Source organism: Rhinolophus sinicus, linkage group LG18 (genome assembly GCF_036562045.2).
Source record: "Rhinolophus sinicus isolate RSC01 linkage group LG18, ASM3656204v1, whole genome shotgun sequence".
Taxonomy (NCBI): Eukaryota; Metazoa; Chordata; class Mammalia; order Chiroptera; family Rhinolophidae; genus Rhinolophus; species Rhinolophus sinicus.
In genome coordinates this window covers 13,311,527-13,332,090 of record NC_133767.1, presented here as the reverse complement: position 1 = coordinate 13,332,090, position 20,564 = coordinate 13,311,527, and the positions used below count along the sequence as shown (strand labels likewise).

At 42.4% G+C, this 20,564-nt stretch overlaps 1 protein-coding gene across 1 annotated transcript in view; it reads right to left on the bottom strand.

The window, feature by feature from the left end:
- The window catches only part of CREBBP (CREB binding lysine acetyltransferase), a 128,091-nt gene that overhangs the window by 32,247 nt on the left and 75,280 nt on the right, over window positions 1-20,564 (bottom strand). The window contains 11 exon segments of the mRNA XM_074322705.1: window positions 1,219-1,408; window positions 5,008-5,187; window positions 6,582-6,992; window positions 8,422-8,610; window positions 9,240-9,364; window positions 11,417-11,461; window positions 11,794-11,965; window positions 12,504-12,621; window positions 13,498-13,644; window positions 13,968-14,070; window positions 15,722-15,964. Coding sequence (XP_074178806.1) covers window positions 1,219-1,408; window positions 5,008-5,187; window positions 6,582-6,992; window positions 8,422-8,610; window positions 9,240-9,364; window positions 11,417-11,461; window positions 11,794-11,965; window positions 12,504-12,621; window positions 13,498-13,644; window positions 13,968-14,070; window positions 15,722-15,964 — 1,923 coding nt within the window.

Below are 20,564 nucleotides of genomic sequence, written 5' to 3'. Positions count from 1 at the left end.
TTTGGTATAGTATCAAAAAAGCACATTCACAATGATCTGAAGAGGCTATTATTCTTCCTTTTATCAACTACCTATCTGAGATGCACTGGATTCTCTTCGTGTACTTCAACCACACACTGTAACACAACAGAGTGAAGGCAGGGGCACATGTGAGAATCTAGCTATGTTCACTTAACTCTCTGACCCACAAAATTGTAAAAAGCAATGTCACTACATTCACTAATTACGTTTGTTTCAGAAAAGTTGTTTTTCATAAAAATGTGTTATTTATTGGTATCATATAACATTTATTATTTTTAAATGAATTAAATATTTAAAAAATTTCTAACAGTAGCATTAATTTTGAATAGAGTAAATAGCGATAGGTAATTCACATATAGAAACTCTCTGGGGTCCTCAATTTTTAGGAGTATAAAGAGATCTGAGATCAAATTTTTGAGAACTGCTGCACCCCACGATCTTGGGTCCTTTCCAATGGGAAAACCATACAGTAACAGACGCTAACATTTCTTCTACCATCTTTCCCAAATGTAGTACCTGCAGCCCTGAACTTCCTGAGCCCTGTCTTACATTTCCAAGGGTCACCTGACAATTTTCTGACACCGTGCTACCTCCTTACATTTTGGACACATCTCAAATGGATTCCACCCAACTTCCACTGTCTCACCCTGCACAGTTGGGAACGCAAAGCATCTTTACTTATCTGCACTAAGTCACTGGGTCCCACTCCACCACCTCCTTACTTTGGGCACTTAGTTTCCTATCTGTAGCAGTAGACACCTACAAGCTCTGGCGTACATGTGTGCCGCCATGGTGATAATTTCCCTAGCACTGTGGTTTTCAGTCATCTTCCTGCTCGAATCCATCAGGGGTTGTCCATGCCTTCCTGAGGAAAGCCCAAGTTGCTGGCCTGCTCAAAGACGCAGATGCAATTCTGACTCCAGCCCAACAGCCAGGACATCTCAGAAGATAGCGCTGCCCCTAGGCTACCACCCCCCAGAGCCAAGGATTGTTTCTTATTCCTGCCATGAACCTGCAGATTCTCAGGCTGGAGTCCAGCTCAGTGTCACCCACTACTTCTACTTGGGGAATGGCAGGCAAGAAAGATAAAAGGGGAGATGAAATTCTGTTTCTGTTTTAGCTTATAATTCACAGTGTGGAACCACAACACAATGGGAAAGCAGCACAGTTCAGTAAGGTCTAGAAAGCACAACCTACTTTTTTTGCGTGGCTGTGAAGGAGACGCTGACTGGGAGGCAGCACCATTAGCAGTGCTCTCTTCTTCCTCTTTAGCTTCTACTTTTACTTCCGGCTTCTTTTCATCCACTTCCATTGGTTCTGATTTCTGCTCTGTTGTGTCTGATTCTTCTTTAACTTGAGAAGATCCTGGTAGATCCTCCTCCATCATCTTGAGTAAAACAAAATTACAGATAATGATACATGAGTATCAAAGACCTTTATTCTAACCCAGCGTTACTGGAAGGCTCTTAAAACCCTATGGGCTTGTTAAAACCTACCCCTACCTAAGAACTGCATTTATCATCTCTTCTCTCTCCCACAAGAAGGAATAGACAGAGCATTTGGTGTCAGTTCAGATGCTTTAATACAGTATCAGTACAATTATAGTCCTAATTTATAAATTTTACATGCTAGAGTGCCGAAAAAATTGCACATACACATACATACCACCACCTGCTCAGTAGTTTTGCTAGATATTTCTAGTTTGGAACAAAACTCTCCTTGAAAATTGGGCCAGGGATCAGAACCAAATTGCTCAGAGAGCCAGGAGGGGAGGTAAATGAAGGAGCAGGTATGGTGTGTGACAGCAGGAAGCACTGGAGACTCTGGACTCAGCTGATACTCCCCCCAGACCGCTGCCACAGAGGGACTACGAGCACAATGCTTCTCACTTTTAAAGAAAAGCCAGAAATCTAGAGTTTAAATTATAATTTCCCGTTTTAAAAAATATTGTGTGAGCCAAACAAAACACATTTGTATGCTCGATTCAGCCCACAGTCTGACAGTTTTCAATTTCTGCTACAGGTTAATTAGTAAATGAGTAAATAAATAGACCCTTTGTGCAATCTAACTCTGCAGAACTAGAAATGAAAGAAGAATGATAATGAAAAAGTTGCTGGATGATTCAAACATTCAAAATATAAGCCACTGAGTATATTAGCTGTGAGTTTGTCATACACAACCTTTATCATGTTGAAATACATTCCTTCTATATCCACTTTGTTGAGTTTTTATCATAAAAGGATGTTGAATTTTGTCAAATGCTCTTCTGCATCTATTGAGATGATTATATGGTTTTTATCCTTTACTTTATTAATGTAAGTATCACACTAGATTTATGGATGTTGAGGCATGCTTGCATCCCTGGGATGAATCCCACTTGGTCATGGTATATAATCCTTTTAATGTGTTGTTGAATCTGGTTTGCTGATATTTTGGTGAGAATTTTTACACCTATGTTCATCAAGGACATTGGCCTGTAATTTTCTTTTTTTCCCCTTTTCTAATGTCCTAATCTGGTTTTGATATCAGGGTAATGCTGGCTTTATAAAACAACTTTGGAAGCATTCCTTACTCTTCAATTTTCTGAAATAGTTTAAGAAGGATAGGTATTAATTCTTCTTTGAATGTTTGGTAAAATTCACCCGTGAAGCCATCTGGTCCTGGACTTTTATTTTATCGAAGATCAGGAACAAGACAAGGATGCCCACTATCCCCACTTCTATTCAACATGGTATTGAAGTCCTAGCCTCAGTAATCAGTCAAGACAAAGAAATAAAGGCATCCAAATTGGAAAATAAGCAAAATTCTAATTATTTGCAAGTGACATGATACTATATACAGAAAACCCTAGGACAGTGCCTGAAAACTATTAGAACTAATAAATGACTTCAGGAAAGTTGCAGGATACAGAATCAAAATATAGAAATCTGTTGTGTTTCTATATACTAATAACGAATGATCAGAAGAATTAAAAAAAAATTTCATTTACAATTGCATCAAAAAGTATAAAATACCTAGGAATAAATTTAACCACAAAGGTGAAAGACCTGAAGACCTGTACTCTGAATACTAGAAGACACTGAAGAAAGAAACTGAACAACTTACAAGTAAGTCAAAGGATATACCTTGCTCATGGATTGGAAGGATTAATAGTGTTAAAATGTCCTTACTACCTCAACTAATGGACAGAGTCAATGCAATCCTTATCAAAATACCAATGCAACTGCTCTCTGAATCAGAACAACTAATCCTAAAATTCATATGGAACCACAAAAGACCCTTAACAGCCGAAGAAATCTTGAGAAAGAAAAAAGTGGGAGGTATCTCACTCCCTAATATCCAACCACACTACAAAGCTACAATAATCAAAACAGTATGGTATCAGCATAAAAACAGATATATAGATCAATGGAATAGAACAGAGTCCAGAAATAAACTCTGTCACTTATACAGTCAATGAATCTATAACAAAGGAGGCAAGGATATACAATGGGGTAAAGACACTCTCTTCAATTAAGTGGTGCTGGCAAAACGGTACAGATATATGCAAAAAATGAAAAGTGGACCACTTTCTTACATCACATACAAAAATAAACTCAAAATGGATTAAGACTTAAATGTTAGACCCCAAACCATAAAACTCCTAGAAGAAAACATAGGCAGTAAACTCTTTCACATCGTTCTTAGCAATATCTTTTTGAACGTATCTCCTCAAGCAAGGAAACAAAAGAGAAGGTAAACAAATGGGACTATATTAAACTAAAAAGTTTTTGCACAGTGAAGGAATCAAACGACAAAATGAGAAAACCTACTGAATGGGAGCAGATATTAGCAAATGATGTATTTGATAAGGGGTTAATAGCCAAAATTTATAAAGAACTCATACAACTCAATGCCAAATAATCCAATTAAAAAATGGTCAAAAGACCTGAATAGAATTTCCCCCTAGAGAACATATAGCCAAAAGACATATAAAAAGATGCTCAACATCACTAATCAAGTGCAAATTAAAACCACAATGAGGTATCACCTCATACCTGTCAGAGTGGCCATCATCAATAAATTAACAAATAAGTTTTGGCAAGCATTTGGAGGAAAGGGACCCTCATGCACTGTTTGCTGCATAAATTAATGCAGCCACTATGGAAAAACAGTACAGAGGCTCCTCAAAAAATTAAAAATAGAGCTGCCATGTGATTCAGCAATTCCACTTGTTGGTATGTAGCCGAAGAAAACAAAAACACTAATTTGAAAAGATATATGCGCCCCTATGTTCACTGCAGCGCTATTTACAACAGCCAAGATATGGAAGCAACCTAGATGTCCATCAACAGATGAGTGGATAAAGAATTTGTGGTACAAACACACACACACGCACACACACACACACGAATATTACTCAGGAATAAAAAGACTGGTACAAAAAAAAAGAACGCTATCTTGCTATTTGTGACGTATTGGATGGCCTAGAGGGTGTTATGTTAAGTAAAATAAGTCACAGAAAGACAAATATTGTATGATCTCACATGTGGAATCCAAAAAACCCAAAATAAATGAATAAATAAAACAAAACAGAAACAGACCCACAGATACAGAGAACAAGCTGATGTTTGCCCGAGGGGCTGGCGTAGACGGGCAAGAATAATAATAATAATAATAATAATAATAATAAAAAATACAGGTATCTTTAAAAGAAAACCTGTAAATGGTTATCATTATAATTTCCGTTTGAAAAACACTAGTTTCCAAAACAGTGGTCTCCCAAGCTTTGCATTAAATAAATAAATACATAAATAAATACAAATACATAAAGAAATAAAATATAAGCCAGTGCTCTTTATTTCTGGCAAAATAAAAATAAACAAGTACCTGATATCTAACAATAAATAACAAATCTGTTTTTGATGATGGGTTCGAGTAGAAAGTAGATTAAACAGGATAGTAAAACAAACGCAGGGAATTCCATGGTGGACCCCCCGAGCTCACCGCAGACCCAGGCTCCCCCTTGGGTTCACTGGCATCGGGCTCGGTGTCCTCGCTCTTGACCTCAGCCTTCATTTCCAGCATTGGTACATCGGGTCCTGGCTGCTGGGAGCTGGTTTCGGCGCTGGCCACTGAGGATGGAGTGGGGACCCTGTTATCAATGCTGGCTGCTGCCTGGGAAAGCTGTGGAGAAATCAAAATCGTGTCTCTCTGTTAATAAGACAGTATAAATGATCTTAAACTCTGTTGCTCAACCACTATACAGTTCCACGTTCACATTTCTCAGTGCTAACCTAATAAGCACCCCTGAAAGAACTGAAGAACAAAAGTTAAAATAGGGCTTCTAGATGAAGTCAGCATCAGGCAGGAAGGCAACTGACTTCTTGCCAATGCAGAGGTGGAAGAGCAGAGCTTTCTACATGTGGATATAAATTTTTTTTCTGGACATTTTCTACCTAAGTCACAGAACCTCCTATTTTAAAATTAATTCCCTCCACTAAGATCATTAATGTTTATGGTTAAAGGCTGAATTATAAATATATAAGTATATATGTAAAAAGGGGCACAAAGTGCCAAAATTGAAACAAGAATGCATAATTAGCTTGTTAAATGCAGGAACAGTGGTGGTATTGGTGGCAGAGGAATAAATAAATGTTAAGAGAAGGAATGACTATAAAAGAATTCTAAATTTTTAAAGTCTTACCAAAGAGAGTTTAAACTAAAAAGATAACATAAAATCAGAAAGGTATCCTACTTAGAGATAAGAAATATAAAATAAGGACTAATAAGCATACTCCCTATGGAGAAATACAAATAGTAACGTTATCTTGGGATTGTTGTTGGGATTAACTTTGACATTTTATAAATAAATGCCCTCAGTCTCTAATAAAGTTAATGTATTTCAGGGGGAGGGGGATTTCTAAGTTAGGCTGGTAAGAAAACGGATACCAAGATTTCAGTGATAACTGACGAGGGACATGGAGGTGACAAGAGGGCGGCCCCAAGTCCCTGGGTCAGTGGGGCAGCCCAGCCGAGGCGAGCACGCAGACTGGGCACCGCCAGCAGGTCCATGGAGGCCTGCGCAAATCTGAGCCACAGGAAGGACCAACCTGGGTCTGCCATATTGTCATAAAAAAGAAAAGGCTTCTAGGTCTGGAAACACACACATAATGATCAAAGCACATATAATCAGGAACGTAACCAAATCCTCACGCTGTTAGGAGAAAAACTCCCAAAACTCAGAAGATACCAGTGTAGGACAGATAATGAATGGGTAACACACTGCTCCTACATATAGATAGTTTAAAAATTCTATAGAGGACCCATGTATGATTTCTTTATAACTGCTGATGTTGGCAAACTCATTTAATTAGGGAAGATAATCATAAGTCATGTCCGGCCAAACTCAGCTTTTGGAGCCAATGTTGGGAACCAAACACAGCTCGTTATGGTTCCATTAGAGTGCAGTTCCTTTCTGGGGTTGCATCAAGACGCTGCAGCAACTTCATGATAGAATTTTTTTACGGGCAAGTTCTCGTCTAAGTCTCAGACCAAAGGCGACAGACTGAGAGGCTCACCGGTGTGCCAGGAGGCTGGGCATGCACAGACGTGGGCTGCTGCTGCGATGACTGAGGGGTGGCCACGGACGGGGGCTGGACTGGGGTCTGAGGCTGCGTGGTCACCTGGGCTGCTGCCTGGACCGTAGGGGTGCTCTGGGCTTGGCTAGCACTGGGCACTGAGCCGGGAGTCGGGGTGGGAGTCTGTCCAGAAGACGAGACGGGAGTCGATGGCTGGGTAGGAGCTGCTGGCTGAGGAGGAGTCATCCCAGGCGCTGTCGGATGTTGGAGAGATGGCATGCCAGCGGCTGTGGAAGCAGGAGGTGGCGTCTGGTGCAACGGTGACTGTGTCACTGGTGGGCAAGGCAGCTGGCTGGTCTGGGGCCCAAGCATGTTCAGAGGGTTAGGAAGAGCAGCATTAGGCACCTGTCCCTAACAAAGGGAACAGAGTATGTTAAAATCACTTCCCTCATTTGAAAAATGCAGCAACAGATTTGAAGAATTAAATGTATGACAATCTAATTATGGTTTCTTGAAGAGCTCGGCTGGTTTCACAGGCATGTTCCATTTATAAGAATGTATCCAGCTGTACACTTCTTCTAATGAGCACTTTCCAACCAAATTAATGCTATGAACGTTTCTCATACTTGATTTATATACCTGTGGAAACCTCTGGCTTAAACAAACACGTATACACTCAGCTTACTAGCTTCGTGTTCCATAACATCCACCCACAGCTTAGACCAATGGAAAAGGTATTTGTTTTTTCTTTTAAAAATGAGTTATTGAAACACTGAAACGTTTCAATGCAGTGGTTTCTCACCTGGGGACAAGCTTCAGATTATCTATAGAACTTTGAAAAAGCGATGCTGAATTACTGGTCTAGAACAGGGGTCTGCAAACTACTGGCTATGGCCAAACCCAGCTAGCTGCCTGTTTCTGTACTCAAGTTTTACTAGAACACAGCACGCCTGCTCCTTTACACAGGAATGAACATGGCTGTGGCTGCTTTTGCACCATGACAGTGGAGCTGAGTAGTTAAGATAAAGAAAGAGTCCATGGCCCACAAAGCAAAAAATATTTACAGGACAAATTTGCTGACCCCGGTTTTAGAGCAATGACATGTTATGGAAATTAAGAATTAATAAGCATGACTAAATCTATTGTAGACAATGACTTTTATTTAATATTACTTCATGTTAAAAAATTAAAACATGAATTTTATCTTTTTTGGGAAGATTTGGCCTGTTTTAAATACATGTACGTATGTATACAGCAGCACTCTAATGCACTGTAATTAACAATTAACAAAAGGGGGGGAAAAGCCATAAAATGAATGGAAAACAATTCTCTTCAGGTTTTGCCTGAATAAATAAAAACACATTCACAAAGAGGAGAACTATTCCACTGAACCAGTTAGCCTGACTTCACGTGTGCAGTTTAGAGACGGGCAATAGGACACACAAACCAAACCACTAGCAGTGAACTCATGGGACCTTTCCTCACTCACTGTGTATAAAATTCAGTGCCTCTCAGGATTGCATACAAAACTTAGAATTTAAAAGACACACATAAAAACCAAGAAAGCGACAACTAAAAACCCAAAAATCAAAATGCGAAAGCACAGAAACCCCAAAAACCACAATCCATTCCACTTTTCCATGAAGTTCATCCCGAGATAAGTAATTCTAAACGAGGTAAAAATGACAGGATGAATGAGGTAAAATCAAGAGATGCTGAAAGATGAAAACGAAATGTACAGTCTAGAATTCTAATTTCCATGAAGTGAGACATGCTCAGGTCAGTAGGAAGCTGGGGTACATCACTGTAGGCAGCACAGAGGCCCACGGGTGAATGGTACCTGTGACACGCCGGCCTGGGCCACTGGCTGCCCCATGCCTACGCTGTTCACACTCATTGCCCCACTGGACGCCGGGAACTGGTTCTGCGCCAGGAACTGGTTCTGCGCCGGTGCCTGGGCCATCAGGTTGTTGGCATGCGCACCCATCATGCTCGGGGGCTGAGGCATTCGGGAAGGAGAAATGGCCATCTGAAAGACAACAGCATCACTGAGAGTTCAGAGGACAGGGCTAGCATCTTCACGATAAACCAGAAAACACAGAAACTGTCAAATCCTCCCTCCGTCAGGGGAAAATAACCACCACTCACTAAGACCGTCCCGGCTCCCAGGCACTTTTGCCGGCTTTCTCATGCAAAGTCTCTAACAAGCCAGCTTCAGATTGTCCTCTGGATAGAAATCAATACCATGCTACAATTTCAAGTTCAAAATATGACTTTATAAGTTCTCCAAAGCATTTAGAACACAGCCTCAGGAGAGGAAACTCTAGGAGTCAACAGACACTGACAAGTGACAAGTCCATCTCGGCCACAGATCTGAGACTGCCTAATACGTCCTCAGAACTCCCATCTTCTCACAGAGTCTCAAGTTCCTATGAATTTGGCATTCCAATAAAAATAAATAATGGTCAAATAATTTTCACTATAGTAATGAAGACTAAAAGAGAGAGAGAGAGAGAGAGAGAGAGAGAGAGAGAGAGAGAGAGAAAATAAAGCATAACAAATCCAAAGGAACAGGTATCATAGGATTCTAGACAATGTACAATTTCATTGCTTAGAGAGTTTTCCTTATTTGGGCAAGGCCTTCTCAGTAGGACTTACCCCTGAAACGGAGCCCATGCTGTTCATCGGGACAGAGTGGTTCATGGGAGATGCTGCACGTGGTCCCATGGGAGCTTGTGGCAACTGTACATTCCCCAAAGATATCGGGTTAAATGTATTCATCCCTGTAAATGTATCCACAATGGCTCATTAGGAAAAGCATCCACAGGAAAACAGAATACAACTCAAGAAACAAACTCTACGCAAAATAAGATGGAACACATACACAATACATACAACTGAAAAGAAATCACCCAGTTAATCAGATGAGACAGTTAAGTAACAGACTTTTCATAACCAGGAAAGATGGCACCATTGGTGCTGAAGTGTGGTATGGGGGGGATGAGGGGGAGCATGGCAGGGTAGAATGAGGAGATGCGGGTAGAAAGTCAGGTAAACCACACACACACACACACACACACACACGAGGCGGAGGAAGCACTGATCGGGATAGAAGCACTCTGCACAAAAGCATCAAAGCAACTAAGGAGAAGAGGCTGTGTTGGGCAGGTGCACCCACCAACTCCAAAAGAGCTGCTAACTAAGGCCAGGGCAACCTCTGAGCCCACCGCTAATGCCTTTTGGAGCACCTAGCTGCCATCTCCTTTCCTACAGGAAGCCCGTTCCCATTGCACACTTCCACCCCCGGCTTCCTAGCTCTTTAGTTGGGTTTACATTTATTGTTAGAATCTGGGAAAAGACTCAAAATGTGGTCTTAATTTTGCAAGCACAGTAAGTGTCTTGGAAGAGCCCAAGGATGGCCAATCCTCAACCTCAGTCTCCTCTCTGCAGATTGGAAAGATCTCATTTTCGCAGTACCTTGGCTGTCCCAGGGCTGCCCACAGTCTGCAGGAATGTCACGCCATGAAAGACACCTCAACTAGCCACTAAGCGTCCCTAGATGACGGCCTCTCGTTCTTTGTAATTTCCCACAATCCTCTGTAAACTGTTTTCTCTGTAACATCAGCTTATCTACCATGTCTTTTTCAATATATACTAAGATTACAGCAACTTGATTTCACAATCTGTAAAAACATCCTACTGTTCAAGTCTCAATTTGACAAGAACTATAAAAGGTTTGAAATGTTCCTTTATCCCCAAACTCCCAAACTGAAACAACTGCTTCAACCAGGCAAGAACTACAGAATCTCAACTTGAGAAAGAACCTTGAAAAAGTTTTTCAGACCAGGGGCCAGTAGCCCAGCCTGATGCAGATTCTCAATATGAACCCTCCTGGGCGAGCCTGACCCCCTGCGCTTCGAGGGCCCAGGGCAGCCACCGCCCTTCCCCGCCTCACTCCCAGTGGTGCTCGCGGCTCCAGGACTGGCCTGATGCTCTCCTCTCACACATTCAGAAAGGCTTCCTTCTCCCACCTATGATGCTTTTTTTGGAGACTCTTTCTGAGAGTAATGTCTTTCCCTGTCCATTAAAAAAAAAAAAAGGGGGCCGGCCCAGTGGCTCAGGCGGTTAGAGCTCCGTGCTCCTAACTCCGAAGGCTGCCGGTTCGATTCCCACATGGGCCAGTGGGCTCTCAACCACAAGGTTGCCAGTTCAATTCCTCGAGTCCCACAAGGGATGGTGGGCAGCGCCCCCTGCAACTAAAATTGAACATGGCACCTTGAGCTGAGCTGCCGCTGAGCTCCCGGATGGCTCAGTTGGTTGGAGCGCATTCTCTCAACCTCAAGGTTGCCGGTTCAACTCCCGCAAGGGATGGTGGGCTGTGCCCCCTGCAACTAGAAAATGGCAACTGGACCTGGAGCTGAGCTGCGCCCTCCACAACTAAGACTGAAAGGACAACAACTTGAAGCTGAACAGCACCCTCCACAACTGAGATTGAAAGGACAACAACTTGACTTGGAAAAAAAGTCCTGGAAGTACACACTGTTCCCCAATAAAGTCCTGTTCCCCTTCCCCAATAAAAAAAAAAGAAAAAAAAGAAAAAAGAAGGGGCTAACTCCTATTCCTGATCTCCTTAGGGATCTTTCCGATGACTTCTAACTTCCAAATACAACCAATATTCATACTGCTTGTGGAACTGAATTCTGCTTATCAGCGAAAAGGAATAGAAGGAATAAGAGAAGCTACAAACAAATACAGAGGGGAAGATGGAAACACCAATACATTTTGTGGCTGCTGAACAGTAAACCAAGAGATGATTCCCTACAACAGTTAAATACCTTGAGAAACTTGCATGCGGTTCACTGGCAGGGGCATGGGTCCATCTGTAATGGAAGGAAAATATACTTATTTAAAATAATCCTTGATTTAGAAACAAGGACCTTTATCTTGAGGACTTCAAACTTAAAGGGAAAACCAGTCAACAGGTCCCAAAGCACTGTGCATTCGGACGCCAGCGCACCGTTTAAAGGGCCTCTCCATGAGACACTCAATGTCCAAAGACAGGCCAATGGCACAAGGTCATGGCCACTATCACAGTTTCCAAAATGTGGGCTTCCTGAGAACATAATTCCGTGTACTTAGAAACACACTCTGAACATAGAAGGAAAAACACCCCAACAGACTAAGGGCTGGTAGAAGGGAATGAAGTCCTTACTTGGAGGCCTCACAGGCTGCGGCTGTGGAATCCCAGAGGGCTGCGCCCCGGGGGCTGGTAAGGCTGGCTGGTTACCCAAGATGCCTTGTTTGTGTAAACGTGACCTCCGTTTTTCTTCTAGTTCTTTTTGTATCTTGTAGATTTTCTCTGCTAATAAGTGATAGTATTCATCCTAAAAAGCAATAACATTCAATATTAGGCAGTCAAAACTGTAAAAAAAAGAATGACCTGTTTTGTAAGTTCTAACAAATTAATGAACTTTTTTATTAAGTATGCTGGCAAAGGTATGTATTCAACACTTATAACTAATAAACCAAAGGCACAAATTCTTCTTCAACTCCTAGTTACACTACAGGACTTAACAGACAATAGGTACTAAATGCACGTTACATTTCATTCCCCAGTTGAATCTCTTTTTGGATAGTCCTCGCTGCTGGCAGTGACACAGTACAAGCATTACATAATGCCACATGGACGTGGACATGACCTCCACGGATAAAATGCAATTTCATACACCTCATTTACCACTATACTGGGGACACCGTAGGTGACTAAGAGCTGTGCAGGAGCTTCATGTCTTATCTGGGAGGTCTCCCTCATCAGCCTCTGTTCAAGGTGATGAGTCTACCTGCCTAACATGTTCCCATTTCCAGACAGAGGAAGTTACATCTACCGTATGTGTGCTGGCTGGAACACGTGTGGCAACTTACCCGGCTGTTGGCAGACTCATACATGTCCCCTTCCACTTTCTTAGCGTAGGCCACCAGGTTCTCCATGCGGCGATCCTTCAGGGCTGCGGGGTCAGGTGTTGGGAAGATGGCTTGGACGCTGAAAGGACAACACACTCTATCAACCCACTTTTAAACAGTTTTGACATTTTACACATGACATGGAGAAAGAAGCTCCTCTACCTATGGGGGTGATACAGTGTTGAGAGAAATCCCAACTCTCTCTTGCCTAGTATATGAGTACACAACTTAAGTCACACTCTAGAGACAATACTGACTCGTTGATTTACCTACAAGTCAAACACTGTATTTGCTATTAATAAATGCTGGGTCATCTCAAGAATGATATGGTCTTGAATTCCTAATTTTTAAACTATTTACTACAAAAATGTTTGATTAAAATAACGAAGGTAAACAACTCCAAGGGAATCAAGTTGGTCAACTTCACTTTCAATTTAACTTAATTAGCTTGAGAAAATTAATTATTAACTTCCTGTATATTAACTGGCTGTATGATGGTATTGTCATGCCATCTGTATTCACTAGGCCCAAATTCCCCCAATTCTCAGGGGTGTCCACAACTATAATCTGGAGCCATAAAATAAGGCAAAGCTTCTGTGCTAATTCCAGCCCCCTCATACATCCCAGAGCTCAGAGGACAGGTCTGGCCGCATGAGGAGTCGTGGTCTCTGTGACATGGTTCACAATTCATGCCCCTCTGCAGTGCAGAGCCATGAACGCTCTGAAGCCCCCCACTGGGGACACAGGATCTGGGATTCTCTCACCTGCCAGCAGTGCTGTGGCTCCCTAAACAAGGATGTGACCCTCTTTAGCTGCTACAGGGCACTGTCACCTGGGGCCCAGGGGACCACTTAGGAATTAAATCAGATATCGATGGAACTGCAAAACTGTCACATCGTCATTAGCCACAAAATGCTTCCGTCACGTGCAAATCATGAGTGAGGTGGGAACGTACAGTTTATGCACTAGATGGCTCCGCAGGTCCTGAGTGACATGTTCGTGCCAGCCTTTCCGAACACCAGTACTGGAAGGAGGGGCTGCTGTAGGGATAGTGCTGAGGCTTCCAATGTTTCCGGAGCTGGAGCCGTCATTCATCAGTGGGCTAAGGGAAGGACAAGAACACTGCATCCGTCTACTGAAATGACTCAAAGGCACTTCATTTAAGTAAGGCCTTCAACGATCTGACACTTCTAGAGTTTAAGTTAGGAGAGCCATGTGCTGTTTGTTACAACAAAATGGAAACCATGTTTTATCTATTAATATTACCTGCTCTACCTTTATAATTCAAAGAAAAAATTGCATCCCCTCCCCAAACTATTTTCTCTGCCACATATTTAGAAAGAATCATGAGTTTTATGTGATCCCCAGGCCACTTTCATGTGTGACTGTCACTCAGAGAGGAGCTGACGGAAACTTGGGTCTTACTTGGTGGCTCCAAGTGAAGTTGGAAGAGCTGATTCTGAAATCAAGTTTGGTGGCTGCTGATCTGTTGTTATTCCTCCTGCTGGAATGTTCATTGGGTTATTTCCTTTAAAGACAGAAAGAAAAGACATCAATCAACTCCTAAATTATAACATACATTTAGAAGTTCTGAAAACAGATAAACAAGTTACCATGTGAATAAGTGATTCTTAATGTTATAATGAACACTATGGCGGGAACTCTGGGAGTTCTACTTTCAATAATGGTGATTGATTGACTTGTATAAATTAAGTTGCAGTTTCCTTCACATTGTACTTTGTAACTAAAATAAGGCATCTTTATGGAGGCTAGGTGGTATCATAAGTGCATTCTATGGCTGTGGAAAATACTAGAAATGGTCCATTTCAGCTCCAGATTTTGATTCTGGCTACATTAGTATCAAACCCTAAGCAACTAAGCTGACTTGTCACAATATGTGTCCATTTTTTTTTCGTATCAGAAAATAAAATCATAGAAATTAGTGCAGGTGAAAAGCATAAGAGGTCAATTTGTCTACAGCGTTCATTTTAAAGTAAGAAAAAAAGCTGAGACTTAGAGAAGGTAATAGTCTTGTCCCAAATTATACCATCAACAGAAGTTAGATTAGAACTCAGGTCTTAGCATTCCAATCCAGGGTCATGGCCAGTAGAAGTTGGATATGAATTAGGGAAGTTGTTCTCCAAAAAGCAACAAATAAGATGTTTTTAATTGGTCATTGTTAAGAGTCACTTTAAAGGTTAAAATGCTGTATTAGGAAAAGAACAAAAGTATCACTACAACCTTGATTTAACGTGACTGACATAACTGCTTGGCATAAGCCCAAGTTCAAAAGAATGATGTCGATTTAAAGAAAAAATTATTAAGGAAACAATATGCAGAGCTGGCAAAATTTGTGGAGATGTGTGAGCAAATGACCAAACACTGGCAAATAAGAGGCTGAGATGACACCCGGCAATTCTAGTACATGGAGAAGGCTGAGACAGGAGAGATTTTGTGAGACTCCTGTTAAGCTGACCACGTTCACGCTGGTCACCTCCAGCTGTGCGACAGCCCATATCCAAGACCTGCTACAACTGGCAGACCACCTACAAGTTCTCCATCTAATAAATGGTCTACTGGGAGTCAATACAAGTGGTACAACCATAATTCTAATTTGTGAGACTTGGCACTCCGAGCCATATGAAATGCCCTTTATGAAAACCGTTCAGCGGTTTGGTGGTTGCCAGAGGGTAAGGGGGGTGGGGGGTGGGGGGTGGGAGATGAGGGTAAGGGGGATCGAATATATGGTGATGGAAGGAGAACTGACTCTGGGTGATGAACACACAATGGGATTTATAGATGATGTAATACAGAATTGTACACCTGAAATCTATGTAATTTTACTAACAATTGTCACCTCAATAAATTTAATTAAAAAAAAAAAAAAAAAGAAAACCGTTCAGAAAGAAATGGCATAAGCAAGCAACAAAAATGTTGGTTCACTTGCAAACGTTCTTCTTTTTATAAGCCTGTAACATGTTCCCTACATTGGACACTAGCTTTTACCTGGAAGTTTTTTATTTCAAACATTTAAGAGATACCAACACAATAATATATACATATATGACTTTGAATTTAAAGTAAAAACAGTAACTAAAAACAGTCTCAGGCTCCAGGAAGACGTGTCATTCCCAGTGCTGCATTTGGACAAAGAAGTTCTTGAGAGTTCCTTCACCTACCCAGGGGGTTGAGAGTCCTCATCTGCTGGTGAGTTTGAGGCTGTGCTGGTTGCTGGCCAGGAACCTGAGGCTGCAGCTGCGTCTGGGGCTGGTTCAGGTACGGGAGTCCAAGAGCAGCATACGCTCGCTGCATGGAGCTGGGGTCTATGGGATTTGGGTTACTTAAAGAAGTGGCATTCTGCTGGCCTGTACCGACAGAGCCAATTGTGTTCTGAATTCCACTAGCTGGAGACCCCAGGATGGCTATAACAACAAACAAACAAACGAAAAAGGTAAGTAAAAGAGAGAAGCCCATAAATTTAGAAACTACTGAGAAGTAAAAATTTATCCGAAAACAATCTATGTATGTCATGAAGCAGCATTAGAACAAGATTACCGAGGAAGGAGGTATGCAGAGAGCAGGGTCCTGTTCTATTCATCTATTCTGCACGGCACTAATTAAGGAGCAAAAAGCAAAAGAAAATCCAAGCTTCTGTCTTAGAAATAACAGACCATAACATCACAGATCACTTAATAAAAATTAATATATATTAAAGTCTAGAGACTTGTAAGAAGTCAGTTTTAGGGAAATGGCAAACGTGAAAACAAAGTGCTTTGATTCGTTGGGAGGTTGTCAGCCATTGCTGAGATGAACTAAGGAAGCCCCTTTCCTGCTGCCACTGCCCCTGGGTCCTTCACTGCCCACCTGTACAGGTACAGAAGGAGCAGAGGTGATATCTAGATGAGATCTTCCAAGTAACAAAATCATAATTCCTTATAACTTACATGGACAGTGACTGCATTCGTGCCACACCTTTCTTTCCTGTGAGTTTCCTATGCAGGAGGGCACCATGCTGAGCTCTATGTAAATCTGGTCAAGAAACAGCGCACTTGACTGACTGATCTGGTTGAAATTAATGGATGGGAGGATGCTTGGCAATTCTGCAAGGAATTTTCATTTACCCAGTTATCACCTCAGCACCACTGATATTCAGGAAATGGCTCTGTCTTCCACAGCCACCCTTAGTTTCCCTAAAGGAAAATCTGTGGCAACATAAAGAACCCCATTTCCAAGGCCTTCAGTTAACTGAGAGATGACCCAAAACTTGTAAATCCTTGGTTATTTCGCATTCAATTCATCTATCCGTCAGTCTGTCCATCCATCCATCCATCCAAATGTCCTTATTTGGTGAGCACTTATAATATGGCAAAAGTTTTACGGCACATTATTTATTCTTCTTCTTAACAGTTCCTTTCTTTTTAATTCTCTCAAACTTTAGTCATATTGTAAATAACAGCTATTAAAACTGATACTATAACATACGATCTTTCATACGTAAAACACTATCACTAAGCCTTTCCTTCAAAATCAGGCCATTATGTGTAACAGTAATATTCTCACGTTCAACCATCACTGCAACAATAAAATAAACAATTCAAATACTTATCACAGTAACTTAATTAAACCGAAATGTGTAAAAAAAAATATTGGTAATTACGCATTCCATACTATTAATTTTTCTAATAAGCATATTCAGATTTCAAACTCATTAATGCTTATTAGACACAAATATACACAGCAAGCACCTCATTATAAATGAAAAGCAATTCCCAAGGTATACTTTATGACAAGTGTGTAGCTGAAATAAGTCATGTACAATATCTTTAAAAATATTTTTCCTAATAGCTGATATACCCCAAAACTTTAAACACGTATCCCTTGTACACCCGAAACCGACATGCTACATTTTCTAAAAGTACTAGGATGTAAACAGAAAAGTAATTACGATAGGACGATTCACTTTTCTATCACCTGTAGTATAAGAAAGAAGAGACCCAGACTACGTCTGATACACACAGTGGTCAACTGTGGAGAGGACTCGAAAGAAACAAGGTATCTACGCGATCTTCCGTTTCTGGGTGAGGATGCAAGAGCTGTGCTTTAGTGACATGTTCTTCCTATTCCACTTTCATCCACACTTCTCCAAATGCCATCCTTAGGGTGAATGCCATTCCCAAATCCAATGCCACTTTTGGGGCAGCCAGCGTTTCCCATGGAAGCCGATGACTTGGTCACTGTATTTTGTGTTTGTGATAAAAGCATTTATTTCCTAAATGTAAAACAGTATTGTATTTTTTATTTCAAAAGAAAATATACCTATCAGAAGACAAGTAAGCATTTGGAACTTGACATTTCTAACAATCAGAAGTAAAGAAAACAGGGGCCAGCCCAGTGGCTCAGGCGGTTAGAGCTCCGTGCTCCTAACTCCGAAGGCTGCCGGTTCGATTCCCACATGGGCCAGTGGGCTCTCAACCACAAGGTTGCCGGTTCAACTCCTCGAGTCCCGTAAGGGATGGTGGGCAGTGCCCCCTGCAACTATAACTGAACACGGCACCTTGAGCTGAGCTGCCGCTGAGCTCCCAAATGGCTCAGTTGGTCAGAGCATGTCCTCTCAACCACAAGGTTGCCAATTCTATTCCTCGACTCCCGCAAGGGGTGGTGGGCTGTGCCCCCTGCAATTAGCAATGGCAACTGGACCTGGAGCTGAGCTGCGCCCTCCACAACTAAGACTGAAAGGACAACTTGAAGCTGAACGGCACAAGGTTGCCAGTTTGATTTAAAAATATTTTTTCTAATAGCTAATAGTGTGTCCTTCACAACTAAGACTGAAGGATATCAACATTGACTTGGGAAAAAAAAGTGCTGGAAGTACACACTGTTCCTCAATAAAGTCCTGTTCCCCTTCCCCAATTAAAAAAAAAAAAGAAGTAAAGAAAACAAAGTACAAACAACAAAAAAAATGCCTTTGACATTTAAGCATGGCCCAATTTGAGTCAAAATGCGGCTAACAGATGACACAATACTTTAGGCTAAGAAAACACAGACATTTACTGTGAGGGTGATGATTGAAAGGGGAGTTAACAGGTAAACTGTTAACCTAGAGCTGTTCTGGGAGCTAAAGACGTTACCACCCATCCATGAATGTTTTCCTGCTCTCACTCTCGGGCAGCAGTCATTTTTCCCTGAATTCACACAGTGCCTACTGGGTCTCTGCTTCTCTCTGGGCATTTACACTTCACATTTTCAGTCGCTCACTCCAACTGAGTGCAGACTGTATGCCAGGCGCTCTGCAAGGCTCCAGGATACAGCGTGCGCACAAAGCCTGCACTCATGGAGCATATGGTCTGTTGGGAGAGACAACAACTTACCTAATGAATATAAAACGAATGTAGCTCTGGACCCTGCAGCAGAAATCAAGCTCATCTCGTCTTCCCTGTACATTCCCTAAAGGTGGGACCGGCCTGTGATGCAGCTCGTCGCCTCTGTATGTGGAGGTGCCCAGCAGAGGTCAAGGGAGCCGCAGCAGCGTAGCGGGAAACTGGCCTTCCTCAGACCCCTCACCCCCGCCCTGCAGCACGGAGTGCTTCGGACTGAACAAGAATGACAGGAGTGTACGAACAGCAATGCTTCGTCTATCTGACATCATCAAGAAACGAGGCCGTCCACATCAATCAATTTTATATATTACTGACGTTCACCTTCTTAAATGTCAAAACCTCGCGTTCTTTTCACCATTTCTGCACCTTCTTTCCTTTCTTAGAGCTAACGCTATACAGTTTCATACACAATCGACTGTCAGGTTACACAGTGTCGTATCAGCGGGCATTCCTTCAAACCAACCCCTAATGCCTCCATGACCCCATCACTCTTCTGTTGGAGCTGCATCAGGAGCGCAGGACTTAGGGAGGAAAAGGCCACATTTAGTAGTGGGCTATTTCTAGGACTCACTGTCACTTGTCCTGTAAGTCCAAGGCAGTCCTCCCAGAGCACAAAGACTGTCCTACTGCAGGTTCCATCGAGTTACCCTGTCACCTTGCGACATTTAGTTTACCAGGAACCTCAGTCCCCATTCTCAATGAAACCGAACTCAATTTGGAAATCCAACGAAAACTGATACAAACTAAATTCCAGCTTTATCAGGGTGGCGGGGGACACGGGACACACCACGAAGCAGGCAAAGCAGCTACCATCTAGTTACCACTCAGATTCCTACTGAGCAAGTTGTGAAGTTCCTCAGACCTGCAGACATCTCTGCAGTTGTTTCCACACAATGCCGCGCAGGCGTGTGTGCACTGGGCCTGCCTTCCATTTCAGCGTCTTCGCGTGCAGAGGACACGATAAAAGGGAATCCACCAGCCCCAGTACCAGGCCGCCCATCAAGCCACCACTGAGTGAGAACACACAAGCCCGCCAACAGGTTTACTTTAAAAGCCAACTGACTCAGGAGGAGGCAACACTGTTACACAGAAGAGCAAGGACAAAGCCATTCCAATTAAACATATCACCAATGACTGGTACTTAAGTCAGGGGCAAAGAAGCCCACCGCTCTGTCCCTACACCCACTTAGGTTCCACTGCCCCCTCTGCTCTCCACCCCAACCAGTCTGTCAAAAGAGGTGACTGAGAATCTGTGAAGAGCTCTTGGGTGGAACAAGAACCTGTTCAACAAACACTTACTGAGCACCTAAGAGGCTACGCTGAGTGGAAGTTTGAAGGAGGTAGAGTTGGACTCAATATCATGAAGGAGGCATTTCAAACAATCAGAGTGCCTACAATTAGAAGAGTCGAGCCGAGTAGTGAGCACCACGCCAGTGGAGGTATTCAAGCAACAGGCTGGAAGACGGCTGACTGACGCACTGTGGATGGGCTTAGGGCCCAGCAGTGAGTGGGTTGTTTGGCTCTGGGAATGACCCCGTGGCATCCATTTGACAGTCCTTGTGGGTTCCCGAGTTGGGAGACCCTCGGTTTCTCCCAGAGAATGACTCCAATCTCCACAGCTCCAGGACAGCGACCCAGCCCTTCA